Source organism: Canis lupus, chromosome 20 (genome assembly GCF_003254725.2).
Source record: "Canis lupus dingo isolate Sandy chromosome 20, ASM325472v2, whole genome shotgun sequence".
Lineage (NCBI taxonomy): Eukaryota > Metazoa > Chordata > Mammalia > Carnivora > Canidae > Canis > Canis lupus.
This window is the reverse complement of record NC_064262.1, coordinates 4477745-4504443: the sequence shown is the minus strand read 5'-3', so window position 1 is coordinate 4504443 and position 26699 is coordinate 4477745. Positions and strand designations below refer to the sequence as shown.

The window sequence follows — 26699 nt, the reverse complement described above, 5'->3', positions numbered from 1 at the left end:
GAGTGGAAGAAAGAAAAAGTCATTAATGCAATGGTCATCTGTATCCCCACCCCACCCCTGCGTGCACACTCTCAGAAGCACACACACAGACATCCCTTCCTGGATCTAGAAGAGTCATCTGGGAAGAAAGGGATTGGGGAGGGTATCCTGGAAAGCAGGCTGCTACAGCAGTACTTTGTGTCTGGGACGCCACCCCCCACCCCCACCCCGACCCATGCTCCGTGTGCATGACAGTCGTGTTCAGTGGAGCTCGGCATTTGCCTGGATTCACCAACGAATTAGTCCCACTTTGTGAGGACAGGTGAAGCTTGGGTTTCTTCAGCATTCCCCGTGGTGGGGCAGTTCATTCTGCATTGAGAATCTGCTCCAGGAGTGTTCCTGGTCCATTTTACTTAGAAGTGACAGGGTGAGTGGGGATCGTGCAGATGGTGTCAAAATTGACTAACGAAAGTATTGGCAGTGGAGGTTGTTCATGCTCCTGCCCCCTGCCACCTCACCTGGCCAGAGCTTGCTAATTTTCTGGGGGTATTGGAAGAGCTGCCAGGGGAAGGTCAGGAGAACTTGGTGAACAGGATGTGAATTCCACAGTGGAATTGCCCACTGAGAAATCAGAATCCGTAGAGAACTGCTGAGACAAGTATTAGGGACAGTGGAGTCAGAAGAGTTACATGGTGCAAATGGCCCGTTTGAGTTTCCTGGGAGACCAGGATCAGCTAGATCCAAGTTGCAGAGCAATGGCCTCACTGAGAGGTGAGGCCTTCTTCCAGAAGAAAGCTGCATGTCTTCCTTGAGGACTAGAGTGGGCAGTGACCTGCCAGGGCTGGTCAGGGTGTCTGAGCACTGAGAATGACTAGGTTAGGTAACTCTTCAGAGTTGCCACAAGCCACAGGATTCTATGCTCCTGTAGCTTTCAATGTGTCTAAAACCTACTTAGTACCATACGGCAGATGCAATGTTATGGTCATTGTTGCTCATGAAACCTCTGCTCCACTGTTTCCTGACATGGTGGTGTAGGGGTCGCCTGCCTCAGACCTCACCTCCTCTTCCAACCATGCTCAGCATGGTCTCTCTGGCCTTTGCAGTTCCAGGCAAAACACCTGGGCCAACCTTTGCCTACGGTCATTGGCACATACAAGAACCACCCTCTGTATGCCCTGAAGAGGCATCTCCTGAAATACGAGGCCATCTACCCTGAAACAGCTGCCATCCTTGGGTACTGTCGTGGAGAAGCTGTCTACTCCAGGTGCGTGAGGCTGCCCAGTGGCTTTGTGGGCTTCCCGATGGCCCAGGACTGGCAACCTTCTAGGGCAAGGGGCTGTTTACATCAGCCCTTTAGTCAAATATGATGAGCTTTATGGTGTGTGCCCGCCATCCTGTGTGGTGCGTGTGTAGAAGGTATTATAGCTTGAAGATGAAAACAACAAGGATTAAAAGACCAGCAGGTGTGGAGCACCTGGGTCTTTGGTTGAGTGTCTGCCTTTGGCTCAAGTCATGATCCTGGGATTGAGTTCCATATCAGGCTCCCCACAGGGAGCCTGCTTCTCCTGCCTAAGTCTCTGCCCCTCTCTGGGTCTTTCATGAATAGATAAATAAAATCTTTTTAAAAAGACCAGGTACAAAAAAGTTATGGGGGAAGAATTAAAAGTACAACAAAGTTTACATGGGGCAATAAAAAATACACCCCTAATATGTAAGTTACAAATATACAAAAGGAGGGAATACGAGATATGATCATGAAAATTAAAGTGAGTGATGTTTTAATGGCAACAGAGCTTCTGTTTGGGAAGATGGAGAAGTTTTGGAGGTGGATGATGGGGACGGTTACTTAGTGTGAATACACTTAATGCCTCTGAATTGCACTTAGAAATGGTTAAGGTGATATATTTTGTGGATATTTTGTCCACACTAAAAAAAAAATTCCAAAGAACTGGGGAAGGGAATAAGAGTTAGAAAAAGAATGTAAAATATATACAAAATTAAAACAAAAATTTTTAAGGTTTTATTTATTTATTTAGACAATGTGGGCATGTGAACAGGTGGAGCAGAGGGAAAGAGTTGCAAGCAGACTCCCTGTCCCAGCACAAAGCCCGACGTCCAGCTCCATCTCAGGACCCTGAGATCAAGAGATGCTTAACTGATTGTACCACCTACTTGCCCCTAAAACAAAATATTTTAATAATGTCAATTTAGGGTGAGGGGGAAAAATAAAGAAGAAGAACTTTCTTTTTAAGATTTTGTTTGAAAGAGAGAGCACGAGCAGGGGGAGGGGCAAAGAGGGAGGATGAAGCACTCTCCCTGTTCAGGGGGGAACTTGATGTGGGGCTTGATGTGGGGCTTGGTCCCAAGACCTCGGGATCATGACCTGCACTGAAGGCAGATGCTCAACCAACTAAGCCAACCAGTTCTCCTAGAAACAGAACTTTTAAGATAGAAAACCATAGAAAGAAAGAACTAAAAGAAGTGATTTTTTGAAACATTGGAATGAAAGGCCAAAAAATAGAGTAGATGTTTTTAATAAATTGGAGAAGAAAGAGAAAACAAGGCAATCACTTGGGTAGGTGATATGAGTCCTCTTAGTGGGGACGTCCTGCATTGACTCACCCTACACCCTCTGTTCAGGGGCTGTGGCAGGGCCTTCTGTTCCATGTCAGGAAGCGTCGTGCTGGTCAGGGCCTCAGTTACGGACAGTCTGAGGCCTCAGAGGCTCCCCGTGCCCAGCTGCCTGGGTAGAGGACGCCCAGGTAGCAGTCATAAGGCAGAGGCTTCCTCAGATGGTTGAGGGGGAGCCGGTCTGGTGGAAAGAAAGAGCAGCCCTCCATAGGCACCACCATGTCAGTCCTAGGAGAAAGCATTAGAGGTAGACGGTTTTTGTTGGGTAGTAACATAAAGTCTACCACTTAACCATCTGTAAGCATACCGCTCAGTGGTGTCAGGTATGTTGATCATACTGTACAACCAACCCATCAGCCGTCTCCAAAAGTTTTTCATCTTCCCAAAATGAACCTTTGTCCCCATCAAAAAGTAACTCCCCATCCCTCCCCCAGCCCCTGGCAGTCACCATGCTGCTCTGTGTCTTCTGCATTCGACTCTTTTAGGGACCCCATAAAAGTGAGATTAAATAGTATTTGTCGTGTTGCGACCGGTGTTTGTGGATGGCCACCTGTGTAGCTTCCTCTTCTGACCGCTGTGAATAATGCTTCTGTGAACATGGGTGTACAAATATCTCTTTGAGATTCTGCTTTCATTTCTGTTGGGTATATGCCCAGAAGTAGAACTGCTGGATCAAATGATAATTCTGCCTTTACTTTTTGAAAATCTAACCTACTATATGCCACAATGGCTGCATTGTTCTGCAGTCCTACCAGCAGAGTACAAGGATTCCAATTTTTCCACACCCTCGCCAACACATATTTTCTGGTTTTTTGATAATAGCCATCCTAACAGGTGCGAAGTGGATAGAAGCTGAGATTTATTCTGACAGGGCTGTGTCCACTTCCCTGCTGTTCTGCTTGTCGTGTCCAGACAGTGTCCACTTGCCCCTCCTCTCCTGTGTGAAGACCATGACCAGGACATAATTGCTCCTTTGGGCAATCAGAGCTGTGCAGCCTGCTGAGGGAGTATGGGTGGAGGTCCCTGTCTGGACAGGGATGCTGTGGGCGGAGCAGCACTGCTCCAGTGCCTGGAAAGTGGTCCTCCCACAGCCTGGCAAAGCAGAGAGGACCCAGCTCATTATCCCTCAATAGAGGACAATGCTGAGGGTCAGGAAGGGAAAATGCCTTGTGCATGGTCACCCTGCTAGGCTGTGGCACAGAGGAGGCACGCACCCCATGCGCACAGTACTGTGCTGAAAATCAGCCTCAGATGGGGCAGGAGCTGGAGGGCCACACTGGAAGGGAAATTGGTGCCCTTGCTCATTGGACCCTGCTCTCTAGCCAGAGTTCAGGCTGCAAACTGAGGAAGAGATGAGCGCTCCCTGGCTCAGCAGGGAAGGCAGGTCCCACGGTTCCCTCAGGAGCAGGGCTTGAGGAGAGAATCAAGGGCTGAGCCCTTCTGGGAGGCCCTTCTGGGAGGTGGTGTAAGGTGTACATCCATGCACTTGGTGCCTCTTCAGCCAGCTGTGAACTGACTTTGCCATGTGTCTCCTCCTGTTGGCCCCCACAGGGATTGCGTGCACACCTTGCATTCCCGGGATACCTGGCTGAAACAAGCCCGCGTGGTGAGGCTGGGAGAAGTGCCCTACAAGGTAACCACTGGGGGGCGCGCTGGAGGCAGAGGCATGGGCACAAAGGGCTGCTGAGTGCACACCCAGGAAAGGCATCCCGGGTAGACCTTTCTGGCTTGAGAAAGACTGGAGGAAGAGAAAAGCATACAAATATGTCTTACTTTAATGAGGAATTTGGAAGTTGGATTTTTCAGATCATGCAAGAAATTTTACGTTTTTTAAAAGTTATAGAATAGAGGCTGTATGTGATCCCTTACGAGAAGCCTGTTAACCCCTACCCTCCAGGCAGCTGGTGTGCCCAGTGCCCATCTTCTGCCCCACCCAGATCACTCCTCTTTGTAGCAGTTATGAAGCCTGCTTGCTAGTCCTCCTCAGTGACAATTGTGGCTGCTAGACATCACCAGGGAATGTCTGAGGGGTCCCAAAGTGTCAGTGCCTTCCAGGGTACATGACCTGGGTGGTTACTAATTTAAATCCTGGCCTTGTCATTTACCTGGCCATGGGACTTAAGTGACTTCATCTCTGAGTCCCAGTTACCCTATCAGTGATGAAAGTGTAGGACATGGTATGGCCAGTAAAAGCATGGCTCTGGTCCTCAGGACTGTGCTGTAGGAAATGGTTTACACCTCCCAGGCTGCTCATCTGTACAGTGGAGACAGTGTTAGAACCTACCTGCTGGGTTTGTTGACAAGTTATCTGAGTTAACACACAGAAGCTCTGGGCACAGTGCCTAGGGCAGGGAGCACTCTGAGGGGTTGGCTAGTGGTAGCAGTACTCGAGTTGCTGGTGGTACTAGGAGTTGTACAGGGGATAAGGAGCACATCATCTTGGGTTCATCGTGGCAGTTAAATGAGGCCACAGGTGTAAAGCACTCAGCATAGTGCCCAGTACACACAGTAAGTGCTTAGGAAGTGGGAGTCTTTTTGAAAACTGGCTGTTCCCTCTGACCTAGATGGTGAAGGGCTATTCCAACCGGGCCCGGAAAGCCCGCCTCGCCGAGCCCCAGCTGCAGGACCAAAATGACCTGGGCCTGTTTGGCAAGTGGCAGACGGAGGAGTACCAGCCACCCGTGGCTGTGGACGGCAAGGTAAGGGCAGCAGCGCCTGGTGGGGTCAGGACCAGCCTACTTCATCCTGCAGCCGTCTAGACCCAGTATGCCACTCCCTGCAGGTCCCCCGGAATGAATTTGGGAATGTGTACCTCTTCCTGCCCAGCATGATGCCTGTCGGCTGTGTCCAACTGAACCTGCCCAACCTGCACCGCGTGGCCCGCAAGCTGGACATTGACTGTGTGCAGGCCATCACTGGCTTCGACTTCCATAAAGGCTACTCCCATCCCATGTGCGTGAGGGGCCTTCCTGGGGGCCAGAGGTGGGGTGAGACATCCTGGAGAAGGGGCAAGAAGTCGATGTGGGGGTTGAGGCCATGATCCGGGTTTTACTCTGAATTTGCAAAGTCAATCTTAACACTTTACCTTTTACCTTCACACTTTTACTCTGCCTCCATGCTAGGGCATCAGAACTAATGAAACCGCATGCTAGTGATGCTAGGTGAAAACCATTTCCTGGGGGTGGTGACGGGTGAGCCAGCAGTGTCAGCATGCTTCCTGGTCAGGTGGCTTCTGTCCTCCTGTGGGGTTGGGCAGCCATTATCCCAGCTCCCTTAGGCAGGCCTGGGGAAGAAGACAAGGTGTCAGAGTCCACAGGCCTGCCTTCTGCATGGGTGGTGTCTGTCAGTAGCTGTGGCTGGGATTATGGACGGCTGATGCAGGGAATCCATCAGGGCTCTGGGCGCTTAGGAGCCACCTGCTGGCCTCCGCAACAGAGAGGGGAGAGGCCAGAGCAGGCAGCAGGATCAGGTAAGACCATCCGTGTTACATCCTTACAGAACTGATGGGTACATTGTCTGCGAGGAATACAAAGACGTGCTCCTGGCCGCCTGGGAAAATGAGCAGGCACTCATTGAAAAGAGGGAGAAGGAGGTGAGCAGTCTGGCCAGGGTGGGTGTGGGTGTGGGCTGAGGTGCGTGCAAAAGCAGAATGGCAGGGGCACACAAGCCCCCAGGTGGGGCAGGTACTGCACTTGCAGAGTGGTTAAAAGGAGAGGCCGTGTGCTCCAGAGCTCTTTCCAGCTCTCGGACTTTGTGGAAGGCACCCTGTGGAGCCAGCCCCTGATAAACAGGGTCCTGTCTGCACCTCACAGTCCACCATCTCTGGCCACTGTGTCCCTGGATCCTGGCTCTGGGGGCTGCTGCACCTGTGGCACACACCTGTCTCTGCTGAAAGAAATTGCCCATGGTCCCAAGTCTGTGTGGCCTCCTCCTTGAAGATGGTATAGTCGCTAACAGCTAAAAAGAGGCTTCGGACTTGCTGCCTTTTATGTGCATCACTTTATAAATGACAGTCATTGTAAAATGGCCTTGGCATGGTTGAGAAACTTTCTTAACTAAAAAGTCTTCTTTTGCACCTTTATATGTTCAAAGGTTCCATCTTTACATTTTTCCTGAAAATGGAGGTACCTAACATTTTGTGATCTATTTCATGTTGCCTGCAGAAAAGAGAGAAGCGGGCCCTAGGGAACTGGAAGCTGCTGGCCAGGGGACTGCTCATCAGGGAGAGGCTGAAGCTTCGTTACGGGGACGAGGTCAGTGTGGCTTGCTTGGAAAGAAGCCCAGGCAGGAGAGGGGGTCTCAGAACCACGGCCCCAGAGTCTGCCCATAAATGGCTTATGTTTTGACACCACAGTGTACCTGCCGTGGGTCTGATCTGGGGCTAAACCCATCCAGGGAGGGACGAGCCTTGTCCCACGTTTCTCTGTTTGACCCGCCACCCATAGCCTTGCACTGCTCCCTGTGGCCATCCTCCCATCCTGGGGTTGCTCATTCACTTCCCGTCTCATGGCACCTGCTGGCCTGGGCCAGCCTGTGGGCGCAGGTGCAAAGTTGATGGGCAGCCCTTATAGGGCTCCCATAGGGGCAGAGGCCCCTCCGCACAGTTCTGTGGTGAAGTCAGCATTGGGCAGATGCAGAAATGTGTGCTGGGAATTTTGCTATAACCACACCTGCTTTCTCCCCGTCTCCAACCCCACATGCTGCAGGTTGTCTTTAAAAAATATTTTTGTCATGCTTCTCCCTCACATCCCTTTGGTGACCTTTACCAGGCTTTGTGTTGACTCCATCCACTCATGTGCTTTCACCTTCTGCATCCAAACCCTCCATGCCTCACTCTCCAGCCCTGCTGGCCCCAGGGAGGCCCCCCCCCCGCCCCCGCCCCAGAGCATTTGGCACTGAGAGATGGTCTGTGCAGTTGAAGACATCGGTGCACTTTTGTGCAGAAGTGAGGTAATATGTGCAAAGCCCCGGCCTGGCGATCTCCTAGATTTGGGTGTATGCTCCTTGAGGGCAGTTTCCTGCATAAACATCTTTGCATTTGGCAGCACTGAGCCCAGAGCAAGATATCTAGTACTTGCTTGGAAGAGGCCCCAGTGTGAGGAAGGCTCTCCCCCAGCCCCACACTGAGTTACTGACTCCAGGAAGGGCTGTTGCTGGGGGCTTTGCTGCCCCGATTGCTCCCTTCCATCTGGTTGAGGCCTGCCCTTCCCCTCCATTGTCCCTCTCTCTCCAGAGTGGTACAAGAGCTCCCCAAGCACATGCAGGTGGTGGACTCTCTTCTGATGAAGAGGAGGGGACTAGCTCTCAAGCAGAAGCATCCAGGATCCTGGCGGCCTCCTGGCCCCAAAACCGAGAGGCTGAAGAAGAGCAGAAGCCAAAGTGCTCTAAGAAGACCAGAAGGGAAAAGAAGGCAGCGGCCTCCCACCTGTTCCCATTTGAGAAGCTGTGATGGGGGTGGCTACCCGTCAAACCCTTGCCACGCAGGCCCAGGTGGTGGCAGCGGCATCTCCTCTAAGAAAGCACAGAAGCAGCATGCGCTGCCCATGAGGGCTCGGGGACAGAGGGGTGACGCTGAGGTGGTGCCATGGGTCTGGTCTGGCTCAGGCCTTGTCATATGTACCAGAGTAGGGCTTTCAGAGCTGTCTCATGCCCCATTGGTTTGAGCTACGGAACCCTTCGCAGGAGACTCCCCTGCAGCCTACGTAGCACTCAGCCCCTCTTGGGAAACCTGAGTTAGTTCTCTTACAGAAACCACTGGGTGATTTAGAAACTGCAGGTGAATTCTTCATCTGTCAGACTCTCGTGCTTTTGCCTCTTGCAGACTTGGGACCCTTTTCCCATGGCCCATTCATTTTGTCCTCAGCCGGGTTTACTAATACTGCCTCAGGCTGCCTCCTTGTGGTGTAGGAGAGCGGGCAAGTGCTAAGTATGGACACCTTCCATTACGATGTTGGGGTCTACTTTTCAGGGTAACAGTTCAGGGTGGCAGAAGATGGAACAAAGAACTAAAATCAGGAAAGAAAAGGAGAAACACTGAGAGTTAAAGAACTGTTGGTCAAAGTGGATCAGTGTTAAACTAGATTTTATTCATTGCTGGATAAGTTTATAAACGCTCTATGCATTGCCGATATTCAGGAGAAATAACTTTTGTAACATTTTGAGAAAAAATAAAACCTTTATCTAAAAAGACATAGCTTTGCATTTTCTTCCAGATTTGCTGCCGGCTAAGAACACCTGCATGATGGGGTGATCTGTCCACATGTTAAGACTAAAGACCAGGCTTTTGTTCTCAGGTAGACCGGGAACTCATCATTCCACACAGGGAACTTTTTCTTTCTGCGTTAGCAAGGGAAGATGTTCTTTAACCTTTGACGGAAGCCATTAAAAATTTGAGCCAGTTCTATCCAAGGGAAACAAACAAAACACTTGCGGTGTGACTCATCTGTACCAAGAGTCTGGCTGGAGGGCTGGTGAGAAACAAACAGAGGTTGCCTTGGAAACCGCAGAGCCTCCTGCTTCCAGCACCACAGCCCCCCCCCCCCCCAGAGGTAAGCCACCGGTTATCTGGGGAGATGTCCATTCCTCGGAAGCATTGTGGAACTGAACCTCAGATTTGAGAAATAGGTGGGTTTGGGAAATCACCTACTTCAAATCTTGTTACAAAAAGCACACAGTGTTAGCTCCAGAGTGGACAACCAGTAGCTGCCCATTGCTTCAGAACACAAGGCAAAAAGTGAAGAGCTAATGTGGCACATGTCAGGCACCTCATGGCCTTTAGCTCACTGAGCCCCCACCACAGTGCCACAGGGAGAAAGGCATTGCTGCCATTTTCTAGATGAGAAGCTGAGACCAAGAGATGATAGGCTCGCCACCATCGCACCGCCAGGCCATAGCAGGCCTGGGGCTGGAGCTCAGGTCTGTGCCACAGAAAGCCTTGGGGGAGCCCATTAGACAGTGTCACTCTGGCTCCAGCCACCTCTTCTGATGTGTTCTGAAGCTGGTGGAGGTCTGAGTCCTTTAAATCAATCCAAAACAAAGGGCTTTGGTAGGCAAGGCTCCTAAGTGCTAAAAATACCAAGTTGCCCATTTAAGAAAAATTGAAACCTACTTAGAACGGAGTTCTAAAAGTTCACCCAGTTCTTAAATTAGTTCTATGGCTGAATTATTTAAGAGAAAATTTCAAAAAAAGTAACGACAAGGTCTTATAAAAGCTATTTTGAAATTTATTTTGAATTTTTATAAAAAATACAAAGATAATACAAATTTCATGATTTCCCAAAGATTTCAAATATTTCTTAACATTATTTTGCTCTTGAAGAACACTACTGAAATTCGTAGTAACTTAAAATCTGTACTAGAAAAAGACACAGACCAAATCCCATAGATTTTGTATTTAGCTACTACCTAGTTGTACTGTTTTCCAGAAGCATCCTTTAAGAGTGGAGCGATTCAGTGACAACTGCTGTGCAATAAGCAGTAGTGAATACTATTTCAGTTCTTAAATCCAGACAAGTCATCTCTGGGACTGGCTGTTTTCAGCATAAAGAATCTCCAGTCACATCACAGACCTCCCAGGCTAACAGATTGTGAGGCTGCTTGTTTGAGGAGTTCCAATCACTTACTCAACCACCAACTAATTTGCTAAAGCCACCACTCCCAGCCAGGCAGAACAAGTCCAAGGAACAAGATAAAGGGTATACGAAGGATCTTTGAAACCATCAAGGTGACAACATACTTGATCTTTCATCGAGTGTGAGAGGAACGGAGTGAAGTGTGGGTAGATGGTATGTAGGAGTGAAGCTGTGGATGCAGGATGTGACAGAAGCCACTCAGAGGCAGGCACCAGCCAGCCCCCCCCCCCGCCCCACACCCACCATGAAAGGAATGAGGCCTGAGAGCTACACAAGCCTCAGGCCCCCGACTCCTGATTTGGGTTGGTGGGGGTCACTACGAGGGAGCCCACTTAGGATCAGAAAGCTTCCAGCCTTTTCCTTTAATGGCTGACTAAAAAATTCATCTTCAAGTAAATCAATAGTTTCTGATGCCAGAGGATGAAAGCAAATGCCTCCTCCACCTCATACAAACTCCCATTTCCTCCCTGAGTGTAATCCCTTGGCTGACACTGGCTTCAAAAGTATCCTCAAGCTTCCCACTGGCCCCAAGTAGACGGCCCCAAGTGAAACCACTGAGTCACACTCCTGTTTAACACCCTCCCGAGCCTAAATCGACTTCAACAGATGGATTAAAAGTTTTTCTGTAACAGTCTGAGCTGCTCATCATTCAAGCAGTGTTTTGTTTCTTTAAATCTGATTTGCAATAATCCCTCTTCAGGTAGGAGAATATGTTACATACATGGAAGTATGTAACAAAGGAAAACAACAAACAGGACCTTTGGAAATACTACCCTTGACGTTTCTGGCCAAACCATAAGATAACATGTAAAGCCCAACAGACGTCCAATTTTCCTCGCCATGACACAAGTGGTGTTTCTAAGTACCAAGGCAGGTTCTATGCCCAGGCTGGGTGTGTGGCACCCTGGTTAGGGGGTGCAGGCCAGTGTGACGGGCACTCCAGCACGGCTTGGAGGTGCCTGATGAGGCTGGCCCTGCGGGACCATGGAGCAGGAGGTGGCCGTGCTGGAGCCCTGGTGCCTATCTCCAAGGATGAGGGGCAGTGAGTGCTAAGGCAGCAGGTCTGTGTAGTGTCACCACCTCACTGTCTACAGACATCAGCTAAGCAGACGTGAGCTGGCCACGCACAGTCCCAAGAGAGGAGGAAGCAAGGAGAACGCCTTCTGCTCACCAGAGTTGCCCACGGGCAAGAAGACGTGAACTGCTGAACACCAAACCTGACGTCCATGCACACTGCCAAGTCTGACCCCTTGAGGAGCAGAGCAGCACCGTCGTGGACTCATGGTTGGGTGAGGGGCAGGGGAGGCTGAGGCTGGGGGAGCTGGATCCTGAGGACCATGTGGGTATTGGGCGGGGGCCAGGGCCTGTTTCACTCCAGCTTTTTGGCTGGCACCCGTGTCCGAGCAATGATGATGGGCACCAGGGCCAGGCAGCTGATGAAGAGGGCGCACAGGGGCCGGTAGAAGAGCCAGCCAGCAGCCACGGTCAGCAAGGTCAGTGAGGTGGCCACGCAGAAGGCAAAGGCTTTCAGGCCGATGTCAACCAGGTCTCGGAAGATGGGGAACCAGTCCACTGTGAGGAAGAGAAAGGCCATGAGGTTTCCGAGGCCACCATGCTGTGTGTCATAGGAGGTGAGCGGATCCTTCCTGTCTACAGATGGGGAAGGGTCCCTGATGCCCAGTGAGGACAGGACAGGGGTGGTGGTGGGAGGCAGACAACCTCCTGTGAGAGCTGGCAGGTCCCGAGGAGGGGTGCACACCTCAACCCACGCACCGCTCCAGGGGAGCAGGCAGGAGGAAATGCCTGTAACCTCTCAACTATGAATGTGGCTGTCAGTCTGAGGCCAAGAGAAGACATGTGCCCGTGATGGTGGCAGATTCTATTTGCTGCACACTCACAAAGGGGACTGCACAGAACCTTCTACAGGTGCCTATTTGGGTGCCTCAGCCATTCCTGGAGGAGTCTGTTAATTCTAATTCAAGTCATTACCAATTATCTCTGTGCCCAGCTCTGTGCAGGACTGAGGGAAACAAATTAGCCTAAGCTGCCCGCCCCCCCCTTCCCGGTCAAGGATCTCCCTGGCCGCTGGCACAACATGGGAAAGTCTGGGATACAGCTAGTCCACCTGGACTTAAGCTGTCCTTGGCCTGTCGACCCCTCCAGGTTGGCATTCTGAAGCTGACGTCTGTCTGTGGGGGGAATCTTCACTTGGTTCCAGGAGGCCCTGGGGGTCTATTGCCACTGGGTGTGCAGAGCAAGGCCTGCTGCCCTGCCATGACTCCAGGACCCTGCAGGCCACCCCTTGGCTCATCTTGGTCTGTTCAACTCTGTGGATCATCTCCCCAAATCCTCCTGCCTGCCCAGGGACGCGGGTACAGTTCTTACCCTCATTTTACCAACAAGGTCACTGAGGCCCAGGGAGTTCAACTTGTCCAGTGTCCTACAGCTAGAAGGTGCCAGAGCCAGGATCTAAACCCAAGACTGAGCCCAGAGCCTGAGCTCTTAGCTATGGTTCTGAGCCTTGAGAGGACAGGAACCTTGTCTGTCCTGCTCACTGCTCACCCTAGGGCCTCCAGCGGTGTGGTGCACACAACAGGTGCTCACTAAGTCCGTAGGGACCAAACAAGAGCAAAGGAATGCTTCTGCTCTGTAGCTTCCCCCAGGCCCTCCACCTGCACTTCTAGCCCCTCCAGGCCCTAACCTCTGCCCTGTGTCTGGAGCATCAGCATTCCAGATGAGGGGAGAATCACAGGGTCCTCTGACGGTGGGGGAAGGAGGCTCCGAGTGGGGAAATGGCCTGCCTGGGGTCACACAACCGTGAGGGGCTCAGTGCAAAGGGAAGTTGGGGGATTCTGATTGGATTCTGATCTCTCCCAAATGGTGTGCAAGATGCCAGCTGTGGTGGTAGGGGGGACAGTGTCCTTTCCCCTCCTAGCCTGGGAGGGACTGTAGCCAGGCCTCTTGCCAGCTAGAGAGGGTAACTGGGGGAGAGGTTCCTGCCGGGGCCCAGTGTGGGCTGGATGGGATCATCTGGGTAGGAACACACTGGGGTAAGGTTTGCCGCAAGTCCCCTGAGGAACACCATCTCCCAGCTCCACAGCGTGGGCTCAGACTCGGTCACCTGGGGCCTCAGCCTTCTGCCACGTGGGGACCTAGCAACTGAGTCTGGCCCCATGAGCAAGCCCAGCACTCTGCCGTGTGCTCCAACGTGCTGGCTGCCCCAAATCTAGCCCAGGTCTTGAGGTGAGGAGGGAAGCGTTATGGGTTGTTTTTTTTTGGGGGGGGGTGGGGGGGTCCTAGTTGCCAAACATTCACAAAACTCCTCCCATGAGGGTGAGGTAACTGAAGCTGAGGCAGGAAAGGGAACGGCCCAAGTATCCAGAGCTCTGACGTGCAGACTTCAGGTCTGGCTCGCTGCAAAGCCTGGCTTGTCTCCTCGCCCGCTCACTTGTGGAATGAAGGGCTAAAGGAATGAGCAGGTGGGCTGGGGACAGATCACAGCGGCTACGCCAGCCCCCCAGGAGCTGATCCCCCTCCCTGGAAGCCCCGTCTGCCTTCCTCAGCCTGTTCATCTCAGTGTTGCGGGTGGGACACAGCCCCGGCCAAATGCCCGGTTTCCGCCCTGAGGAGCACTGCAGCCGGAAGGCCCACTGGTGGTGAGAGGCACAGAGGTGGCACACGGGCTGCATGAGGGTGAGCGAGGTCCCCCCACCTGTCTGCACACCTACCCAGGGTATAGACGATCCGGGTCATGAGGTTGAGGCCCATAAACATGGCCAGCCAGCCAGCCGCCCGCAGGCCCCATGTCTTCAGGGAGTTGCTCTTTCGTTCTCTATGAAACACCTCCTGTGGGATGAGGTGAGGGAGGGGTGTCAGGTCTTGTGTCTCTGAGGGGCCACCGGCCTCCCCATTGGCAGGGCAGGTGCCGAGGGATCTATTCCACGACAACTCAGGAGCCGCTGGCTGTTTCTGAGCAGACCAGGGGAGGGGAGGGCACATCCCCTGCCTGGGCCTAAGTGTCTGCCGGTCGCGCACAGCACAGGCCGGGGCAGAAGGGGCCTCTGGGGCAGGCACGGAGTCCTTAGCCCACTGCCTCATCTGGGATGAACTGGGCCCTCCTCCCTCCTGGGGGACAAGGGCGTCCCGTGTGCTGCTTCACCCCTGACACCCTTCCCTCGCTCTCTGCTTCCCCACTACCCCCACCCACCCCACTTCTCAGGGCCCACGGCTGCGCCCCCCTCTGGCTGCTCTCCGCCCTCCCTGCAAGCCCCATCCACTTCCCTGGTGCTTCCCTGCCAGGGCCCCTGGTTTCCAGCTGCAGCCCTGGGCATTCTGCTGCCCATGTGCCATCTGACAGGACCCTGCAGCCTCCCTCCCAACCTTTCCCCTCTGTCATGTCCATCTCAGTGAACGCCACAGCCACTTACCACCTGCACAAGCCAAAACAGGGGTGTCACACTTGGCTCGCTCCCCCCCGCAGGGCCCACCTCCCATCTGGTCCCAGAAGTCCTGCGAATGCTGTGTCCATGTTTCCTCAGATCTCTCACACTGTCACCCTCTCCCAGCAGGACCACTGCAGGAGCCTCCTCCCTACTGGCCTCCCTGCTTCTACCACCCCCTAGGCCCTGCTGCCTGTCTGGGGACCAGGTCAAGTGTCCTCCTGCCCCGGGGCCTTTGCACATGTGCTTGCTCCACCTGGAACAAGTTTACCCACAGTCAAGTTTGCCCACTGGCATTCTTCTCGTGTCAGCCTTAATGCCATTTCTTTAGAGTCCCCCTGTCATTTCCTAGGACAATAACAATACCACCACTTACTGCCTGCCATCTATCAGTTGCTGTCCTCAGTGCTTTACAAGTACTGCCTTTCTTAATTCTCAAACTAACTTCACAAGGTCAACACGCTTACCTCCAGTTTACAGGTAAGGACACTGAGACTCTGAATAAATGAACAAATAATCTTGACAACAACCAAATCAGGTAATCATAATTCTTCTCATCCAAAAGGATAAACAGCTGGCTCAAGGCCCTATAGCCAGAGGAAGGCAGCGCGGGGCTTGAGTTGGGGCCACCCCAGTGTCCACGCTTGTCCACAGTGAACCCTCCTGCCTCTGGGACTGGAATCTGGGCGTCCTGACTTGCAGGGCCCTCACCACCTCCTTAGCTCAGGGCCTTCTCTCCCTGTTTGGCAGAGATGCCAGACCCTGCACCGGAGGCCCTGGGTGGTCAGCACAGTCTGAGCCTTCCCTCCTGGGAGCACGCCTCTCTGGGGGAACAGCTCTGAGACCTGGGCCTCCACCTGCAGGAGGTAAGTGTGGGGAGGGGCCAGAGCTGCAGGAGGGAGAGGAGGCCTGAACGGAGCCTCCTAATTTTAGCAACTCCCAGAGAGTCACCGGTGGAAAGGATGACTCACGCTCACCCAACTGGGAGGTGGCAACCCCGCCCTGAGGCTGCGAGCTGCCTGCCACACCCTGGTCCTGGCTGGATAAGGGGGAAGGTGAGCCCCATCCCCCGCTGGGGCTGGGGCTGGGGTGGGAAGGATGGCAGCTGAGCGCCTAACACCAGGGTCAGGAGGCCCCCCCACCCCAACCCTGCCCACTTTATGGGTTGAAGAGTCCCGCAGCCCTCCAGGCAGGAACCGAACTTCCCACTGCTGACCGCTGTGCTGTGCGGTCAACAATGTGGAACTTAAAGACACGGGTTTTGCCTAGAAACGAGAGGCTAACTTTTAAGGGCTGCAACTGAACTAGTCACCATCTGCACAAAGAAGGTGTTTACAGATGGGGAACAGTGCCAGCCCTCCTTCCAGTGCCAGGATCAGCTGCTCTGATCCCTGCACGGTCCCCAATGCTCGGAAAGAGGCCCCCACCTGTCACGGGGGCCTACCAGGCCCATGTCCTCTCTGGGTGGCAGCTGCTGCTCCTGTTCCTGCCTGACCCCAATGCTACTGGCTCTGACCCCTTTCTCGTCACTTGTAACCCAGCAAAACTGTCACTGGGAGAGGCTTCCCCAGAGTCCATCTCCCGCCTCCGTTTCACAACACTCAGTGCAAGGCATCTTCACTCCTCGGTTCTCCTGGCAAGTCCCCTCCCCCCAGGAGACGGGAGGCTGGAGAAGGAGGGGTCCGCTGTGTCCCCCCTTCTGTCCTCCATGCCATGCATGGTCTGCTGCACACACGAGGAGACATACTCCTGCCACCTTCTCCCCTGCTCAGTGTGCTGGCTGTGCCCCCAGTGGGGGCGCTTGCTGAATAACCACGGGAGGGGCGAGGGAAGGGGGAGACGCCTGCCCCTCCAACACACAGATGGGCAGCAGCAGCTCACCTCTGCCGAGAAGTCCCCGTGGTGCAGGAGAAGCAAGGTGTCCCCCGACTTGGTGGAGTAGGGGACCAGCTGGTCACCCCGCTGCCGGGCAATCACAGTGACCTGGTCAGAGACCTCAGGGTTAGAGCTGAGGGGATTAGGCGGCCAGGCCCCGGCAGCCCTCGCACCATGTGCCTGCAAGGAGAGTGAGGAGATCCAGCCCACTCACAACTCCAGGGAGGACCTGGCGCAGAAGCCTGTGTCAGGGCCGGGGCCAGGGGTGAAACTGCATGTGACACGTGACAGGGTCACAGACTGGAGACCAAGTATTTACAGAGCAAAGCCTGGGGGCTGGGGGGAGAAAAGGAGTGTGCAATTGGAGGAACTCTCCCAGGAGGGCCCTCTAAAGCAGCAGGAGAAAGGCCCCTTATCCTGGGGCCCACGGGTGTCCATGGATAGCTGTGGTGCACACAGGGCTGAGGCCGCTCAAGGCACGCCCGCCGTGTGCCCACGGGAGTGCACGCACACAGGAAGGGTCCCATGCGCTCAGGGCCCCGTGCACAGCGGGAGGTGAGGTGGCTCTGCCTGGGTCCGCGCAGGGGAAGCCGGTTACCACGTGAGCCGGGCCCAGGTCCGGGTCGTCGCCGCTCAGCCCCGCATAGGAAAAGGACACACGCACGTCTCCGACCTGGGAGTGAAGAGCGGGGGGCTGAGTGAGGCCCGGGGCAGCCAGCCTGGGCCCATGTCCCCAGCACCGCCAAACCCCAAGGCTCACACTGCTCTCCCGCTTCCATACCATGGCCCAGGTGCCCCCTCCAATTTCATTTGGCCAGGTGGATTAAACTGAACCGAATCCGAGTCCCAAACAGGAATGTGCCTCCTCTATGTTGTGGGGCGGGAAGACGGGGGGAGGGGCACTCCAAGGCCCTGATCTCTGCTACGTGAACAGCCCAAAGCCCTGTGTACCTCTGGGTACTTGGGGTTTTCGCTGTGGTAGAAATAGTCTCCCCTGCGAATGATGTCCACGTGCGGGTCGTCCAGCTTGGCCAGGCTCAGCGGTTTGAAGTTGTCTACTTTGTCGATGAGGCCTGAGGAGTGTGCAGCGGTTACAACACTGGTGTGCAAACAACCTCCCTACCACCTGCACACCCCACAGCCTGACCTCCTTCCCAAGGGGAGCGCCGGGATCTCCAATCCCTCCTTCCCTACTGCTGCCCCCTTCAGTCTCCATTTCCTCTAGGAAGCCTCCCTGGCTGTCTCTCGGGGCAGCAAGAGTGGCTGCGGCTTTGAGAACAGCCTGAGCCCCTGCCTGAGCCTGGCTCCCCTGCTGCTTGCATGACACTTGAGGCCAGGGCTGCCAGGCACAGCAGCCAGCAGCACGGCAGCCACACGAGCCAGGCCCTAGGGCCCGGCCTCTCCTCCCTTGCCCTGACTGTGCTGGGCCTCCACCCCTCCTCCCTACCCTGGCTATTTGGGGCCTGTGCTTCTCTCCCACCCCAGGAGTCACTGTGGCCGGCAGTGTTGCCTTGTCCCTGGAAAGCCTCTGTCTGGAGTCACTCGGAGGGGCCTGCAGTGAACTGCTGCACGCTGGGTGGGGCTCAGAGGTGGAGCCCGTGGGGGGCAGCCTTGTCTCTACGGCTGGCTCTGGGACCGCTTAGGAAGGCCCTCAGCTCTGTCTGGTCAGACCAGGCACCAGCAGTACTTGGAAGAAACCGTGTTCAGGGGAACCTGGCTGGGATGGGGCTGCTCTACACAAGTCTCCCACCTCCCCGGGACCTACCTGCCTTCCCTCTGGCCCCCAGCCCAATGTATGATGCCGGGAAAGCGCAGGCCGATCCCACACCCGGGGCAGCGGGGACCCCAGCTCCTGCGAGGCGGCCAAGTAGAAGCACACGGCCTCTGGGTGCTGCTGGGTCATCTGAAGGGGCCAGAGACTCACCTGCTGAGAGGAAGAACCTGCCAATCTGCACGAAGGGGGCTGTTGCCGTGAAGGACTCCACCGCCATTGCGCTGTGGGGCAGAAAGAGCTATTGGCAGAGCAGGGTACTGGCCAGGAGCCCTCTGGGTCTCTGGGTTGTACCAGGCAGGGTTCCCACCCAGGCGCTCCTGCCAGTCCAGACCAGCCCAGGCACTGGGGACATCTTGTGTTTACCAGACCTGCCCCTGGAGACTCCTGTCCCCCTCGCCTGGGTGGAGCACCCTCTTCCTGTCTCCCAGAGCTTCATAACTTCTCACCTAGGGCCCCTACCGGCCTTCCCCTCCCCAGCCACCCGTTGTCAGATGGACTTCAGACCCTCCCAGGCCCTCCCCAGCCACAGGGAGCTCCCGTGCCAGCCACGGTGCAGACTCAAAGCCCCTCCCATGGCTCCACCACTAAGCCCATCTCACCACCCCCATGTCTCTGAGCTAGCTGCCCTCTGCCAACATCCTACAAAGGCCTACATCAAATTCATGGCCTCCTGAAAGTCCTTCTGATTGTCTTCCCACCCCCACAGCCGGTAACAGAATGCTTCCCTGGCACTGGATGTGCAAGTTCCTTCAGGCACTCAGTCCAGGCCTCACATTCACGACTTGAGGGGAGCCTGTGTGGTCTCAGGAAGTCAGCTCTTGCCTCCATGTGCCACAGGAGCCGGCCTCAGAACCATGTCCCCGACTATCATCAACTCATGAGGCAGAAGCAGCTCCACGCCATCACTCAGATGGGGAAGCTGGGGCTAGGGGCCTGCCACTGGCAGGCAAGACTATGCTCAGGCCTGGGCACCCAGCTCTCACCTGGGGTTCTTGTGGCCGATCTCTCGGTCGAAGTTTCTGCTGTTGACGATTTCTGACCTCCATTCAGTGTCTGTGACAGGGAGAGGGAATAACTCGGAAACCATAGTAAGAGTGGCCATATGTCTGAGGACCACTGGCTCTGTGTCCTTTTATCTAAGCCCGTGGCCACTCCAGGGCAGAAGGGGTGGCTCCTAGAGCCTCACTGGACAGATGGAAGAGCAGGACTCCCATGATGGGCACCCAGGGCTCCCAATGCCTGGTTCTATGCCTTCCCTACTGCTGTCAGCCTTGGCTAAGGGCAGAGACCACGTGTGTGCAGGGGGGTGGGGGTGGTACTCACTGTAGGAATACCTTGTCTCTGTCTTCACCTGCCCATCTTCCGTGTACTCCCTGCAGGGAAAGCATAGGCAGCCCCAGAGTCAGCCTATCACCCCTGAGGCATTCCTGTCTCTGAGTATCTCCAGCTGGAAGCAACACGGGGCTGCCAGGTCAAAATCCCCAAATGGAGCTGACCTTGTCTACAGCAGCCCAGAGACCAGGTACTCACTCCCAGCCACACAGCCAGCTCCGTCCTTTGGAGGCCCATGCTGGAGAAAAGAACTTTCTCATCCTGAGCTAAAATGTGCCTCCACTTGGCCACCCTCTGGGCTCAGAAACCTGGCTTCACCCTGTGCTCTAGCACAGTTCCCTGGAGCCCCCCTCCAGATGCCCTGGTTCCCTGAGCCACCCCCCTATCCCTTACTCACAGTCCAGGCCGCTCAGCTCTAAGCGACCCTCGCCTAATGACAGCTTGTGTTGGAACAGACAGGATGGAACCCGGGGCCACCTCTGCTCTGGCATGGGAGAGACCATAGAGCCCACACAGAGGAAAGCACCGTTTGCAGCCTGGATCCAGGCATGTCTCGAGCCTGCCCATCCCTGGGTGACTTTCTACCACAAGCAGCATCCTCCCTTCTTTGAGCCACTTGCATTAGATTCCTGCCACCTCCACACAAAAGATCATTGACTAAGAACTTTGGGATAATTTGACATTTCTCTGAGTGGAAGATTTCATACTTTAAACTTTGGAAGTGTCAAAATAAAAAGCCACCTGCAACGTATCCTGCCACCTGCACTTTCTTTATCCCTGATGGACTGTTCACTCCTCGGGGCCTCACCTGGACTCCTCTGTTTCTACCCACTGGTACATCTCTACGTGCCGCCGCAGCTTCACAGCCGGGAGGTGGACCCCATAGTTTGGATCAGACAAGAGCTTCGGAGAGAATCAAACAGAGAAAAAAAAATAAAATACAGGACAAGACTCACGTGAGCCCAAGATGCCAGAGAAAAGTGGGACTAGATGGGAAAGAGGTTACGGCGGACAAGGAGAGAATGAAGGCCTCCATGGCTGCTTTGGGCAGGAAGATCAGGTAAGGCTGCCTGTCCTAAGTCCTTGACACCCAATGCCCGGGACCATGAGCCTCCCGGTCCTGCTCGGGCTGCACGGCCCAATGGCATGGTGCCAATGACAGTGTATTTAGAGCTCAAACAGGAGGTCCGATAACCAGAGTACCTTTCAGCCGTACACCAGCCACACAGGCTTATCATCATCGCTGAAGCACCCACTTGTAAGGCCCCTGCCCTGTGCCCAGGACCGTGCAAGGAGATTAGCTATCTAATCCCATGGACTCTTCAAAGCTGTCCCCACCCCCGAGTTGTTACAGTTATCCTCTGTATTTTATGAAGGTGCTGAGATGCGGGAGCAATCGGTCCACGTGGCTGCTGAGTGGTGCAGCCGGGAGTCACACCCATGTGTCCCTCGCCAGGCCCGGGCGCTCAAAAATCCTCAACCAGACAACATCTAGCAACGTACCCTGAGCGTCCGGTGGGGCCCACAACCTTCACCACACCTACCTTGGACGTCCGCAGGGCCCCGATGATGTGCACTAGCCTCCCCTCATTCTCCGGGGCCACACTGTGGATGCTGTCGGGGGACACAACAAGCGACAGCCCCTCGGCCAGGGAAGTTGCTGTCTTCAGTGCACGGCCCTGGGAGCAAAAGGGAGTGAGGATTTCAACTCAGGTGTGGTTCAGCACAGTTGTGCTCACTGCAATGTATCTTGGCAGGAGAGGGCCTCAGGAAGCATGAGGACTTATCTCCCCATTTTACAGTTGGAAAACTGAGGCCTAGCAAATGGCATGGTTGGAACTAGAGCCAAAGCTCCTGCTTTTCCAGGCAGCTCTCTTCCTGCTGCCCCACCCACCCCACACCCTCTAATTCTCAGCACTACCCCATGCTGGGAGCAGCTGGTGCTTTTGTCTGCTGTGTGCTCCCTCCCTGTCTTCCCCCACCCTCTTGCCTGCCTTCTTCTCAGTTCTTGTGGTTTAAGGGGGGGGGGGGATTGTATCATGTGACTTAGGCCGAGCCAATCAAACAGGGGTCGACTGTCCACAAATATTAGTTCAGAGAGAGAACTGAGACAAGCCAGGACACGGAGACCTCTCTCTGCAACTTTTGCTATACTGATTTTGAAAGAGATGGGGCTGCTAAGCTGGTTACATGTGACCCTGGAGTTGCTGAGCCACCTTTACCACCACAAAGGAAGAGCCTGTCAAAGAAAAGCCCACAACAGAGAAGCAGAGGCAAATGATGGAAAAATGGAGATTCCTAGTGACCCAACATGAGCACCTGGATCCAGCCATGCCCGAAGCTAGTCCTACCTTAGGATTTCAGGCCTGTGAACTGATCCATTCATCTTCCTACTTAAGTCAGTTATGAGATAAGTCACACGAGAAAGATTCTGATTAATTCAGCACCATCACTGTCCCCCTCCATCCCACCTGTTGTAAAATCTAGGCCACATCCAACCTCTGGATTCACACCCTTTGCTAGGAAGACTATCCTCCAGGGACCCTCACTCTGCACAGAGGGACTCTAGACATTTTACCTCATTGGTGAAAATTAGGTAGAAGGAGAGCAGGAAGGTCATGAGCCCCACAAACATCCCACCCGAGGTCTCGCTGAGCCGCTCCAAGAAGCCTGGCTGGGGCTTGGTCGTAGTTTTGACATGTTCTCTCCTGTTACTCGTACTGGAATACTGAGAAAAAGAATATTACAAAAAAAAAAAAATCAAAATGAAAATTAGTTTTTTAAAAAATAAACTGAATTTTGTTATTTTGCTATTTGTTCATATGGTTCGAGTTTCGATTACATACAGTAAAAATGCAGATATTAAGCATCTGGTTTGATAGGCTTTGACAAATGCTTACTCCATTTGACCAGCATCCAGATCAAGATAGGGATTGTTCCTATCATCCCAGAAAGTTACTTTGTGCCTCTTTCCTGCCAATACTCTCCTCTCCCACTCCCTAGTGTTAACAACGATTTGAATTTGTATCATTATAGATGAGGTGACCTCTTATGGAACAAATGGGGCCATCACACACCACAAACTCTTTCTGTCCAGATTCTGAGGAGGGTCATCTACCCTGTGGTGTGTATCAGTAGCTCACTCCTGTATGCGGCCGAGTAGCGCTGCACCTATGAGTATACCACGTTTGTCAACTCATTCACCAGTGGGTGGGTATTTTGGTTACTTCCAGTTCTTAGCTATCATGAACAATGCTTCTATGAACGTTTTTGGAGAAGTTTCTGTGAAGACAGAGGGCTTTCATTTCCTTGGGTACTAGGTAAGGAATACCCACAGAGGGGTGAGATTGCTGAATCATAGGGAAGAGGTGTGTTTTTATGAAACTGTCAAACCGTTGTACAAAGCCATAACTAGGCATGTGTTATTCATTCAATTCAACACACGGTGGCTCAGCTTCCCAAGGGCCGTGCTGGGTCTTCTAGGAGTGAGGGAAGGGAAGATAGGCTGCAGGGCCAGTGAGTTGCAGGCATGCACGGTACTAGGCCATGCTGAGTGTTTGGTGAGGAGCAGATCCAGGGCTAAATGGGTGACCCCTTCCAGCTGGGGATCTCAGCAGGCTCCCCAGAGGAGGGGGCGTTTGATTGGGATCTCAGAGGCAGACCCTGGCGTAAAGCATCCCTCGGAGGGGGATCTGTTTGAGCAATGGTGAGGAAGCAGGAAGTAGTTCTGGGAGCAGAGCTCTGGCTGGGTTTGGGGAGGCACAGGGTGGAGGGAGAGGAGGGCAACCAGACACAGGTGGGTTTGTGGTAGGCCTCAATCTCCAGAGTCAGTGGGTCAGGTTTTATCCAGCTGATAACAGAAGCATGGTTTGAGGTGTGTCCACTGCTGACTGAGTATCATCGTCAAGGGATCCTGGAGCCAGAGTGCTGGGTCTGTATTCAGGCTATGAGACTTTGGGTGAGCAATTATCCCTCTTATGCCCTCCATCTCCTCAGCAGTAAAATGGGATGAAAATCCAGTACACAGGGTTGTGGTGAGAACCAAAGGACTTAATTATCAGGCAGCTCAGTGCCCAGGACACAAGATGGAATGTACAGGTGCTAGCTGGTGGGAATGCTCCCAGCTTTCTCTGTAACGGGCACCCGAGACTGGTGCCACGGCTGGGGGTAAGCTGACAGAAGTCACAAAGGTGGACAGTGGTTCTGAGATGCGCACTTGGAGTGAGCCAAGCGCCTGGCACGGGGGACCAGAGGAGAGATTCAGGTCAGCCTCTGCCCAAATAAGGCTGATGCCATAATCTCTGACTGTCCCCCAATGCTCCAGCCCAGGCCCGCAGGGACCAGATGTTCATTACACTCAGAAATGGTCTAACTTCCAATTCCATTGGGAAAGGTTAATAGAGCGGTTCACTGCAGGCAGGTAGGTGGCCATCCACCATCATAATGATGACGAAGGCACCACGCCAGTCTATCACAGGCCAGTCACTGGCAAGCTATCGCTATCCCATTTCAGAGCTGAGAAAAGCAAGGCTTATCAGTTAAGTCACCAGCCCAGATCACCCAGCCTCTAAGAGGGAGAATTAGGTTTCATATCTGGACAGACCAGAGGCCACTCTTCTACCACTGTGCTCCAAGCCACATTCCTCACTTCTTGGGCTATAAGGAGAGCCGAATGCTGGGAGCCAGCAGCAGAGAGTGTCAGGAAAGGGAGTCCATCCTGCTATTAGCAGTGCAGCCCCCAACTGGGAAGCCAGAGGGCATGACTTCCAGAACTCTGGGCCTCCCCTCAGCATACATCTAGGAGCCACATCAAGGAGAGCGGCTCATGGAAGACCTTGAAGGGAAGAAAGAGAGGCACAGGAGGGTGCAGCTCAGGCAAGGTGAGCACTGACATGACACACTCAGCCCACATTCCAAAACAAAATCCAGTAAACATGGATGGTCTTGGGATGGAGGATCATAGAGATTTCCTCCACCCACAGCTCACTACCCACTCTATTTCCCAGTGCCTCTCTTCTCCCCCTTCAAGGCCACCTCTGAGCCCCTTATCTTGATGTTGGCTCCTTGATATGTGCTGAATACATATGCATGTCCTCAGTGAGCACTCTAGGCTCCTGAGCAAGAGCAATGAGTGATGGAACAGAGGTTACACACAGGCCCTGAAAATTACCCTGTATTACTTGCTATCTAACCTTCTGATCCTATTTGCTCACTTATAAAATGGAGATGGTTCACAGAACCTCTGTCACAGGGCAGTTTTGTTGTTACATCGATGAAGAAATCATGCCACCTCCTTGCACCACCCCACCACCTTCAGATCTTTCTTCCTCACCAGGCCTGGTGGCTCCTGTAAACGTGCCTGGATGACTCAACAAAGGTTTGGCTGCAGAAGATACCCACATTCATACACATTCCTTGGCAAAGGTCAGGTGCCAGTACACCCAAGAGAGTCTCTGCTCACCAGGGCCATCTGCGGCAGACTGTGAACCTAGATTTTTTTTTTTCATGCATTAAGTAAGCACCCTCTCTGCACCAGGCACTGTGCTAGTCACAGGCTGACTCCCTTAAACTTCACACTAACAGGTCCCACGAAGAAACACCGGCCCAGAGTGATTAAGGCCACACAGCTTCTCAGAGGAAGAAACTGGATTTGCTCCCAGGTCGGCCTGACTCCAAAGCCCGCGCTCTTCAGCATCTTCCCATGCAGTAGCTGGCCACGCAGGCTGTGAGACCCCAGGCAAGTGCCTGCCTAGTGGGCAAATCCTCAATCTGTAAAATATTGTATGAGGGCAGACAGGGGTCTACCTCTGGGGGCAGGCTGGTCTCCTGACTGTCCTCTCCCCTGGCAGCCCCTGGGTCTTGGGCCACCCCTGAGGCTTTCCTAGGCGCAGCATTCACGACTTCTAGGTCTCCCAGACAACTCTGGCTGAGGTGGAGCGTCCTAGGGCTGTGGGTGATACAAACCCTGCCTCTCCAGGGGCGTGGAGGGCAGGGAGGACCCTCGGGGACATTAGAGAGGCTGGAAAGAGGGTGTAACAGGCCAGGGGACAGTGGCTAGGCCACTCCAGCAAAGCAGGAGGGAGGGAGTGTCCTGGGGCTGGCAGGGCACCAGGGCTGGCTCCAGAAGCACTTGCACAGAGGAGGGGAGTGGTGAGTCACCAGCCTTCCCACACCCAGCACCCTGGTGGGAGGCGCTGCTCGGTTTGTTGAATGAATGCTGGGCGTACATCGCGAAGTCCCCGAGGCAGGCTGGCTGCGGGGAGACACGGCAGGAGGCCTCTGCAGGGAACCACCTTCGGCCAGGGCCCCTCCAGCCAAACACACCGAGGGCACAAGGGCCGGGCCGCGGGTCCGCCTGCTCCCGGTCCTCCGCGCACTCCCGCCCGCACCCTCCCGCGGCATCCCACCGCCGCCCGCACACCGCAGTCCGTCCGTCCGCAGATGGGGCCCGCCCGGGCGGTCCCGGCTTCCCTGGCTCCTCGGAGGTCGCGCCGGCCCCCGCAGCCCCTGCAGGAGGAGCGCAAGGGCCCAGGCGGGAACCCAGAGCGACGCAGGGGCTGCGGGAGGGGCCCTGGCACAGACCCCGACGCGCACCCACCGCGTCTCCTGAGACCCCCGCCCCGCAAACGCGCGGCCCGGACGGCCGGACAAGGCCCCGCAGAGGGCGCCAGGCCGCCAAGCCGGACCCCGGCGGCCGCTACGAGGAGCGGGGAAGCCTGCGGGGTCCGGCGGACCGGGAGACACTCACGTTCGCGGCCATCCTGCGACCCGGCCGGGCGCTCGCCCTCGCTCTGCTCGGCTACGGGAGGGGCTGGCCGCCTGCGGGCAGAGCCCGGCGGCCTCCCGCCTGCTCCGGAGCTGCGAGAATTCGCGTGAACCCCAGAATCAGGGAGGACGCGCAGCAGTCACCGGCCCGCGAGCCACCGCCCTCCCGCTCCAGCGCGCCGCAAGGCCTCCTGGAATATGTAGTTCCGGGGCAGGCGCCGTAGCCACCACGCTGCAACGCGCCGCGGACCTCACTGATGCGCCTGCGCACCG

The 26699-nt window shown here is 54.6% G+C and overlaps 2 protein-coding genes across 4 annotated transcripts in view; one reads left to right on the top strand and one right to left on the bottom strand.

Moving 5' to 3' along the window:
• XPC (XPC complex subunit, DNA damage recognition and repair factor) overlaps positions 1-8799 on the top strand; it is a 29193-nt gene extending 20394 nt beyond the window's left edge. For both annotated transcript variants that reach the window (XM_049098396.1, XM_035702393.2), the window contains 7 exons: positions 1083-1243; positions 4162-4243; positions 5175-5309; positions 5393-5562; positions 6109-6202; positions 6774-6863; positions 7844-8799. In XM_049098396.1, coding sequence (XP_048954353.1) covers positions 1083-1243; positions 4162-4243; positions 5175-5309; positions 5393-5562; positions 6109-6202; positions 6774-6863; positions 7844-8059 — 948 coding nt within the window. In that variant the 3' untranslated portion in view covers positions 8060-8799. The remainder of the gene's footprint in view (positions 1-1082; positions 1244-4161; positions 4244-5174; positions 5310-5392; positions 5563-6108; positions 6203-6773; positions 6864-7843) is intronic.
• Positions 8800-9812: 1013 nt separating this feature from the next.
• TMEM43 (transmembrane protein 43) lies at positions 9813-26632 on the bottom strand. 2 transcript variants are annotated; one of them, XM_025448832.3, is made up of 12 exons: positions 26410-26632; positions 22240-22389; positions 21206-21340; positions 20470-20564; positions 19653-19702; positions 19313-19382; positions 18480-18550; positions 17507-17628; positions 17154-17228; positions 16562-16735; positions 13970-14087; positions 9813-11813 (listed from the first exon to the last, which is right to left on the bottom strand). In XM_025448832.3, the coding sequence occupies exons 1-12, from the start codon at positions 26419-26421 to the stop codon at positions 11611-11613; spliced, it is 1275 nt and encodes a 424-aa protein (XP_025304617.1). In that variant the 5' UTR covers positions 26422-26632; the 3' UTR covers positions 9813-11610. The 2 variants fall into 2 exon arrangements, with proteins under 2 accessions (XP_025304617.1, XP_025304623.1); XM_025448838.3 differs by having other exon boundaries at positions 16562-16663; positions 26410-26631.
• Positions 26633-26699: the final 67 nt, after the last annotated feature.

Bases quoted from the DNA above. Each gene is read 5' to 3' on its own strand.
- TMEM43 (XM_025448832.3), bottom strand. The intron at 18,551-19,312 runs GTGAGAGCTGGG...TCTGCCCCACAG, and splicing joins ATCGGCCACAAGAACCCCAG to CGCAATGGCGGTGGAGTCCT. The intron at 16,736-17,153 runs GTAACCGGCTTC...CTCTCCTTGCAG, and splicing joins ACCTGGGCCCGGCTCACGTG to GCACATGGTGCGAGGGCTGC.